We start from the raw sequence: 10,412 nt of genomic DNA on the forward strand, positions 1-10,412 counted from the left end.
AGATAATTACTTAACACATTGGAAAGAAGAGCAAACTAGAATGCTATTTGGCCCTTAACAGAGAGTACACAGTGGCAGAATACCTGACCACTGTGACTGACCCAAACTTAAGGAAAGCTTTGACTATGTCCAGACTCAGTGAGCATAGCCTTGCTATAGAGAGAGGCCGCCGTAGCCAGACCTGGCTCTTAAGAGAAGACAGGCTATGTGCACACTGCCCACAAAATGAGGTGGAAACTGAGCTGCACTTCCTAACCTGCCAAATGTATGACCATATTAGAGACACATATTTCCCTCAGATTACACAGACGCACAAAGAATTTGAAAACAAACCCAATTTTGATAAACTCCCATATCTACTGGGTGAAATACCACAGTGTGCCATCACTGCAGCAAGATTTGTGACCTGTTGCCACAAGAAAAGAGCAACCAGTGAAGAACAAACACCATTGTAAAGACAACCCATATTTATGTATATTTATTTTCCCTTTTGTACTTTAACCATTTGTACATCGTTACAACACTGTATATAGACATAATATGACATTTGAAATGTCTTTATTCTTTGAAACTTGTGAGTGTAATGTTTACTGTTCATTTTTATTGTTTATTTCACTTTTGTTTATTATATACTTCACATGCTTTGGCAATGTAAACATATGTTTCCCATGCCAATAAAGCCCTTGAATTGAAATTGATAGAGACAGACACAGAGACAGAGAGACAGAGACACAGAGAGTGGTCAAGATATTAAAAAGTCAAGTCAGAATGCTTTTTATTACCTTCCCTTATAGAAAGTTGAACATGCCGTAATACTCAAGATTAACAACTTGTACCCTTAAGCTGCTTTACGGGCTTTCCTATGATCCAATAACTGATCTCCGTCTCCCACAGCTATCTGTCCTCACCTCTACAGCTGTAGGCTGCTGTGTGTGGTCAAGTGAAACCCAGAAACCCCACATGTAAAAAGTGCTAAAGTGGATTAAAAGTGTCTAACGATATCCCCAACACCCTGTGACACCAGCCTAATCATGTGACAAGCTTACATTCATGGAGTGATGGAGTGATTACAAACACACAGGGGGTAGAATGGAACATTCTGGAACACTATTCCTGGGGTCAGGGTGACAACGAGTGACCTCTCAGCCAATAACATGACCCTTAAACTCTTAACCCCACCCTCCATTAACCCAATCATGCCTGCCATTATCACACACACACGTCACAGTACAGATAGAGATACACAGTACAGATACACAGTACAGATACACAGTACAGATAGAGATACACAGTACAGATAGAGATACACAGTACAGATAGAAAGATACACAGTACAGATACACAGTACAGATAGAGGTTAACAGCAGACAGATAGAGATATCACACGTACAGATACAGCAAGGTACAGATTAGAGATACACAGTAACAGCTAGTAGAGATACAGTAACAGATAGAGATACACAGTCAACAGATAGAGAGAATACAGTACAGATAAAGATCCACAGTACAGATAGAGATCACAGTACAGACTCATCACCAGATAGAGATACACAGTAGCAGATATGACGGATACACGCAGTACAGAGATATCAGATACACATACACGATGGATCTCGTACAGATACACAGTACAGATAGATAGATACAACCCAGTAAGATAACAGACAGATAACAGACAGTAGAGGAGATACACAGTACAGATAGAGAGATACACAGTACAGAAGAGAGATACAGCAGCAAGATAACAGTACAGATAGGAGAGATACACAGTACAGATAGAGAGATACACAGTACAGATAGAGAGATACACAGTAACAGATAGAGAGATATTACACAGTACAGATAGAGAGATACACAGTACAGATAGGAGAGATACCACAGTACAGATAGAGAGATACACAGTACATGAATATAGAGAGATACACAGTACAGATAGAGAGATACACAGTACAAATAGAGATACACAGTACAGATAGAGATAACACAGTACAGATAGAGATACACAGTACAGATAGAGATACACGACGATAAGATACGAGATACACAGTAACAGATAGAGATACACAGTACAGATAAGAAGATACAAACAGAATACACACGCACACACAAAAGTTAAGTACCGTAACTAAAATAAAGCAGTAGAAAACTCACACCTTCTATCATTCTCCTGTCTGGGTGGCTAGTGTGTTTATGAGAGGGGTGTCGACCCCAGAGCTACTAATCCTTGGCCATGTAAACCTCTCTAAAACAGTCACACCTTCTTTGAAGGATTCCTCCAGACGCCCTGGGAAACGTTCGCAGTCGATGATCCCCCACCATCACTTCACACAGCGCTGTCCATTTAACGCAATAGCATTGTGGGGGCGGGGGGGCGGGGTCTTGGGGCTACTGGCAAAGGATCATGCACAGGCATGCATCAGTTCGGCTTCTGGTGGCTATAGTCTGAAGTTGGCTAGGCAAACCGAACTAGTGTGCTTGCATACTCCCTTAAAAGATATTTGCTTGAAAAACAAGACAAAAGCGGCAATAGTACTGTTTGTCCATTTTGAGACACCGTAGCCAGTATACGCTTCCTCAAAGTAGTCAGAATTAATCTAAAATAACTCAAGAAATCTGTCATTAATTTTGACGTTTTTGCCGAGGAGAGTAAGTCAAGAACTGCAACGCTGCCTCCCGAGTGGAGCAGAGGTCTAAGGCACTGCATCACAGTGCTAGAGGTGTCACTACAGAGCCAGGTTCCATCCCAGGCTGTGTCGCAGCCGGCCGTGAACAGGAGACCCATGAGGCGGCGCACAATTGGCTCAGCGTCTTCCGGGTTAGGGGAGGGATTGGCCGCCCGGGATGTCCTTGTCCCATCGCACTCTAGTGACTCCTGTGGCGGGCCAGGCGTATGCACGCTGACTTCGGTCGCCAGGTGTACGGTGTTTCCTCTGACACATTGGTGCGGCTGGCTTCCGGGTTAAGCGGGCAGTGTCAAGAAGCAGTGCGGGATTGGCGGGGCCGTGTTTTGGAGGACACATGGCTCTCGACCTTCACCTCTCCCGAGTCCATACGGGAGTTGCAGCGATGGGACAAGACTGCAACTACCAATTGAATATCACGAGACTGGGGAGAAAATGTTTTAAAAACTACAACGCTGCTGGATTTTTCACGCTCTACGGTTTCCTGTGTGTATCAATAATGGTCTACCACCTAAAGGACATCCAGCCAACTTGACACAACTGTGGATATATCAGGCTGACAAACAGAGACACACAATACAGAAGAAGTCACTAACAAACTCACACACACACGCACGCACACGATGGCCTGCTGTTTTTCTGCCCGTGTGGAGGAGGATAGCAACTAACATGCCACCTCTACCCTAGTGAGCTCCTCATGCAAAGACCACGTCTTATCTCCCACAGACAAGGTCACAACATGAACACTGGTCATTGTATGGAGACACAAGGGAAAGGGGAAAGAGGGGAGAGAGCAAGAGAGAAGAGGAGGGAGCATGCAAGAGGGAGACAGCACACTAGACACCGAAGGAAAAGGGAAGAGATGAGTAAAATAGGGGGATAAAGAAGAATAGAGAGATACTGTGTAAAGCCCTATCGGTAGGTACTCACGTTGTTTTGATGCAGGACCTGAAGAACCTTGTTGACGTTGTTGAGGGCGTGAACTCTGGTGGACCCTCGCTCTTTGGTCTGAGAACAACAACACAGAAGAATAGGGCATGTTAGTCAGAACATACATTAATGCAAGGATCCTGCCTGACCTCAGCACACAAAGACTTTCATAGCAAAGAGTATCGTAGATTATCTAGAGTATCATAGTGTATATAGAAAGTGTCCAGTACAAGACAACATGTCATTTTCCCACATGTAGCCTATTCTGCACCCACCCTCCAAGAGGAGTCGAGACTCATACAGGGTCAGGTAGTGCTAGTTGTTCCTCTTGTCTAATGTGAAGGTTTGCTATGAGGGTAAAATCACGCAAGATTTCAGTTCCTTTACACCCACCACACGCACACACTTCTCTGCACAATACTGCACTAATGATGGGCAGTGACCTGCAATTAATGAGGCAGCTAAATCTATTCAGACAGAGAGACTTTCAGACTTGCAGTGCTGGCCGTTGCCAAGGGCTAGTCTGCGTGCTTAATACATGTCCCACTTATCACTCAACATACCATTCCACACTATAAATCAATCAGCCATTACGCCTTCAGCACCCTCTAGTTATTATTTTAAGGGACATGTGGAAAGAATGGGGACTGGGTTGAACCAGTGCCAATTTAAAAACCCTTCCTAGCCTTACATACCACAACAGGGCATTAGCACCCAATTATGGCATTAGTATCATGGTATCAGATAGAGGGCTGGCGAGGTGTTGGGTACTGGGCTGGGCTGGGGGTGCTAGAAAACAGATCCACTGGTAGGGTGAATGAGGGGTGAATTGGGGGAGTGGGGTGAGAAAGGTCAGATATGAATATGCATACGACACACACAACACATACACACAAACTGTACACACACAACACGTACACTGTACACACACACACACGACACATACACTGTACACACACACACACGACACATACACACACACACACGACACATACACACACACACACGACACATACACTGTACACACACGCACGCACCAGGACATTTCCTGTGAGTCCCTCCAGTAGTTCCAGCAGTTTCTTGCCATCCTGCAGGTCACAGAACATGTCCTTGATGGGCATCTTTCCCGTCTGAAACACAGGAAATACACTCATCATGTGTGTGTAAGGACACTACTCGTGTGTGTAAGGACACTACTCGTGTGTGTAAGGACACTACTCGTGTGTGTAAGGACACTACTCGTGTGTGTAAGAACACACAGAGCTAACAAACACAGAGGTAGGAGAGAAACACACAGACTAACAAACACAGAGGAGAGGAGAGAACACACAGAGCTAACAAAACACAGAGGAGAGGAGAGAAACACACAGAGCTAACAAACACACGAGGGAGGAGAGAAACACACAGAGCTACACAACACAGAGGAAGGAGAGAAAACACACAGAGCTAAACACCAAGAGAGGGAGAGAAACACACAGAGCTAACAAACACAGAGGAAGGAGAGAAACACACAGAGCTAACAAACACAGAGGAGAGGAAGAAACACACAGAGCAACAAACACAGAGGAGAGGAGAGAAACACACAGAGCTAACAAACAGCAGAGGAGAGGAAACACACAGGCTAAACAACACAGAGGGAGGAGAGAAACACCAGGCTAACAAACACAGAGGGGAGGAGAGAAACACACAGAGCGAACAAACACAGAGGAGAGAGAGAAACAACGACAAGCTAACAAACACAAGGGTAGGAGAAGAAAACACACAGAGCTAACAAACATCAGAGAGAGGAGAGAAACAACCACAGGCTAACAAACACAGAGGGAGAGAGAAACACACAGAGCCAGAGGAGACAACCAAACCATGGCAACCAAAACACAAGAGGGAGAGAAACCACAGAGCTACAAAACAGAGGAGAGGAGAGAAACACACGAGCTAACAAACACAGAGGGTAGGAGAGAAACACACAGAGCTAACAAACACAGAGGAGAGGAGAAAAACACAGAGCTAACAAACACAAGAGGGGAAGAGAAACCACACAGGCTAACAAACCCGAGGGGAGGAGAGAAAACACAGAGCTAACAAACACAGAGGAGAGGAAGAAAAGCACACCGAGCTACACAGAGGAGAGGAGAGAAAACACACAGAGCCTAACAAACACCAGAGGAAGAGAGGAACACACAGCAGCTAACAACAGAGGGGAGAGAGAAACACCAGAGCTAACAAACCAGAGGAAGGAAGAGAAACACACAGAGCTAAACAAACACAAGGAGAGGAGAGAAACACACAGAGCTAACAAACCAGAGAGAGAAACACACAAGCTAACAAAACATAGGAGAGGAGAGAAACACACAGAGCTAACAAACACGAGGGGAAAGCAACATCACAGAGAGCTAAACACAGAGGGAGGGAGAGAAACACACACAGAGCTAACAAACACAGAGGGGAGGAGAGAAAACACACAGACTAACACAGAGGGGATGAGAGAAAACACCACAGAGCTAACAAACACAGAGGGGAGGGAAAAAAACACACAGAGCTAACACAGAGGGAGGAGAAGAACACACAGAGCTAACAAACACCAGAGCGGAGAAAGAAACACACATGAGTAACACATAGGGTGATGGAGAGAAATCACAGAGCGAACAAACACAGAGGGAGGAGAGAAACACACAGAGCGTAACACAGAGGGGGAGAGAAACACACAGGCAACAACAGAGGAGAGGAGAGAAACACAGAGGAGAGGAGAAGAAACACACAGCTAACAAACACACAGAGCTAACAAACAGAGGGAGGAGAGAAACACACAGAGCTTAACAAACACAGAGGGGAGGGAAAAAACACACAGAGCAACACAGAGAGGAGAAAAACACACAGAGCTACAAAAGAGGGAGCAGAGAAAAACCACAGAGCTAACAAACACAGAGGGGAGGAGAGAAACACACCAAAGCTAACAAACACAAAGGAGGAGAGAAACACAAAGAGCTAACAAACACAGAGGAGAGGAGAGAATACACACAGAGCTAACAAACACAGAGGGGAGAGAGAAACAAGACACACAGGAAAACGCAGCGTAACCACGAGGAGGAGAGAAAACACAGAGCTAACACATAGGGGAGGAGGAAACACACAGAGCAACACAGAGGGGAGAGAGAAACACACAGAGCTAACACAGGAGGGAGGAAGAAACACACAGAGCTAACAAACACAGAGGGAGGAGAGAAACACACAGAGCTAACACAGAGGGATAGAGAGAAACACACAGAGCTAACAAACACAGAGGGAGGAAGAAACACACAGAGCTAACACAGAGGGAGGAGAGAAACACACAGAGCTAACAAACACAGAGGGAGGAGAACACAAAAGAGCTAAACAGAGGGGGAGAAACACACAGAGCTAACAAACAAGAGGGGAGGAGAAAAAACACACAGAGCTAACACACAGAGGAGAGGAGAAAACACACAAAGAGCTAACACAGAGGAGAGGAGAAAAACAACACAAGGTTACACACAGAGGGGAGGAGAGAAACACACAGAGCTAACAAAACACAGAGGGAGAGAGAAACACACAGAGCTAACACAGAGGGAGGAGAGAAAACACAACAGAGCTAACAAACACAGAGGAGAGCAGAAGAAACACACAGAGTAACAAACAGAGAAGGAGAAAACACACAGAGCTAACAAACACAGAGGAGAGGAGAGGAAACAACACCAGAGCTAACAAACACAGAGGAGAGAGAGAACACACAGAGCTAACAAACACAGAGGAGAGAGAGAAACACACAGAGCTAACAAACACAGAGGAGAGAGAGAAAACACAGAGCTAACAAACACAGAGGAGGAGAGAAACACACAGAGCTAACAAACACAGAGGGAGGAGAGAAACACACAGAGCTAACAAACACAGAGGGAGGAGAGAACAACACAGAGTACAAACACAGAGGGGAGGAGAGAAACACACAGAGCTAACAAACAACAGAGAAGGAGAAGAAACACACAGAGCTAACACAGAGGAGAGGAGAGAAACACACAGAAGCTAACAACACAGAGGAAGGAGAGAAACACACAGAGCTAAACACAAGAGGGAGGGAGAGAAACACACAAGCTAACAAACACAGAGGGAAGGAGAGAAACCACCACCGAGCTAACAAACACAGAGGAGAGAGAGGAAAACACACAGAGCTAACAAACACAGAGGAGAGAGAGAAACACACAGAGCTAACAAACACAGGGAGAGGAGGAAACACACGAGCTAACAAACACAGGGGAGGAGAGAGACAACACACAGACTAACAAACACAAGGGGGAGGAGAGAGAACACACAGAGCTAACAAACACAGAGGAGAGAGAGAGAAACACACAGAGCTAACAAAAACGAAGGGTAGGAGAGAAACACACAGAGCTAACAAACACAGAGGAGGAAGAGAAACACACAGAGCTAACAAACACAGAGGGGAGAGAGAACACACAGAGCTAACAAACACAGAGGAGGAGGAGAGGAACACACAGAGTCTAACAAACACAGAGGAGAGGAGAGAAACACACAGAGCTAACACAGAGGAGAGGAGAAGAAACACACAGAGCTAACAAACACAGAGAGAGAGAGAAACACACAGAGCTAACAAACACAGAGGGGAGGAGAGAAACACACAGAGACTACACAACACAGAGGGAGAGGAGAGAACACACAGAGCTAACACAAACACAGAGGGAGAGGAGAGAAACACACAGAGCTAACCAAAACAGAGGAGAGAAACACACAGACTAACAACAACGGAAGGAGAAAACACACAGAGCTAACAAACACAGGGGAGGGAGAGAACACACAGAGCATAAACAACACAGAGGGAGGAGAGAAACACACAGAGCTAACAAACACAGAGGAGAGGAGAGAAACAACACAGCTAACAACACAGAGGGAGGAGAGAAACACACCAGAGCTAACAAACACAGGAGAGGAGAGAAACCACACAGAGCTAACAAACACAGAGGGAGGAGAGAACACACAGAGCTAACAAACACAGAGGAGGGGAGAGAAACACACAGAGCTAACAAACACAGAAGAGAACACAACAGCGACCAACACAGAGAGAGGAGAGAAACACACAGAGCTAACAAACACAGAGAGAGGAAGAAACACACCAGAGTACAAACACAGAGGGGAGGAGAGAAACCACACAGAGCTAACAAACACAGAGAAGAAGAAACAACAGGCAACAAAACAGAAGGAGAGAGAAACACACAGAGCTAACAACACCAGAGGGAAGGAGAGAACACAACACAGAAGCTAACAAACAGAGGAGAGGAGAGAAACACACAGAGCTAACAAACACAGAGGGAGAGAGAAAACACACCAGAGCTAACAAACGAGGGAAGAGGAGAGAAACACACCAGAGCAACAAAACACAGAGGGGAGAAGAAACACACAGAGCTAACAAACACAGAGGAGAGAGAGAAACACACAGAAGCTACAAAACACAGAGGGAGGAGAGAAAACACACAAATGCTCAAACACAACAAGAGAAACACAAGTAAAACACGAGGGGAGGAGAGAAACACAGGCAAAGAAGGAGGAGAGAAACACACAGAGCTAACAAACACAGAGGAAGAGAGAAACACACAGAGCTAACAACACAGAGGGGGAGGAAAGAAACACAGCAGACTAACACATAGGGAGGAGAGAAACACAGAGCAACAAACACAGAGGGAGGAGAGAAACACACAGAGCAACACAGAGGGGAGGAGAGAAACACACAGAGCTAACACAGAGGGGGAGGAGAGAACACACAGAGCTAACACAGAGGGAGAGAGAAGAAACACAAAGCTAACACAGAGGGAGAGAGAGGAGAAACACACAAGCTAACCAACACAGGAGAGGAGAGAAACACAGAGCTAAACAAACACAGAGGAGAGGAGAGAAACACACAAGAGCTAACAAACACAGAGGGAGGAAAGAAACACACAGAGCTAACCACATAGGGGAGGAGAGAAACACACAGAGCTCAAACACAGAGGGGAGGAGAGAAACACACAGAGCTAACACAGAGAGGGAGGAGAGAAACACACAGAGCTAACAAACACAAGAGGAGAGAGAGGAGAAACACACGAGTAACAACACAGAGGGAGGAGAGAAACACACAGAGCTAACAACAGACGGGAGGAGAGAAACACACAGAGCTAACACAGAGGAGGAGAGAGAAACACACAGAGCTAACAAACACAGAGGGAGGAGAGAAACACACAGAGCTTAACACAGAGGGAGGAGAGAAACACACAGAGCTAACAAACACGAAGGGAGGAAGAACACCACAGAGCTAACACAAGGGGAGGAGAGGAACAGAGGCTAACACAGAGGAGAGGAAGAAAAACACACAGAGCTAACAAACACAGAGGGAGGAGAGAACACACACAGAGCTAACAAACACAGAGGGGAGGAGAGAAACACACAGAGCGAACAAACACAGAGGATGAGGAGAGAAACACACAGAGTCTAACAAACACAGAGGGGAGGAGAGAAACACACAGAGCTACACGAGGAGGAGAGAAACACACAGAAGCAACCGAGGAGGAGAGAAACACACAGAGCTAACCAAACACAGAGGGAGAGGAAAAACACACAAAGCTAACAAACCAAGAGGAAGGAGGAGGAAACACACAGAGCAAACACCAGGGGAGGAGAGAAAACACAAGCACAGAGAGAACACCAGGAGAGTCACAGACAGGAACACAGAGCTAACACAAAGGGAGGAGAGCAAACCACACAGAGCTAACACAGAGGAGAGGAGAGAAACACCAGAGCTAAAAC

At 45.8% G+C, this 10,412-nt stretch overlaps 1 protein-coding gene across 1 annotated transcript in view; it reads right to left on the bottom strand.

Moving 5' to 3' along the window:
• Window positions 1-3,477: 3,477 nt before the first annotated feature.
• The window catches only part of LOC111972651 (utrophin-like), a 74,529-nt gene continuing 67,594 nt past the window's right edge, over window positions 3,478-10,412 (bottom strand). Inside the window, exons 4-5 of the mRNA XM_023999674.3 lie at window positions 4,649-4,741; window positions 3,478-3,689 (exon numbers count right to left, since the gene is read on the bottom strand). Coding sequence (XP_023855442.1) covers window positions 3,594-3,689; window positions 4,649-4,741 — 189 coding nt within the window. The 3' untranslated portion in view covers window positions 3,478-3,593. The remainder of the gene's footprint in view (window positions 3,690-4,648; window positions 4,742-10,412) is intronic.

This window comes from Salvelinus sp. IW2-2015, linkage group LG14 (assembly GCF_002910315.2).
Source record: "Salvelinus sp. IW2-2015 linkage group LG14, ASM291031v2, whole genome shotgun sequence".
Taxonomy (NCBI): Eukaryota; Metazoa; Chordata; class Actinopteri; order Salmoniformes; family Salmonidae; genus Salvelinus; species Salvelinus sp. IW2-2015.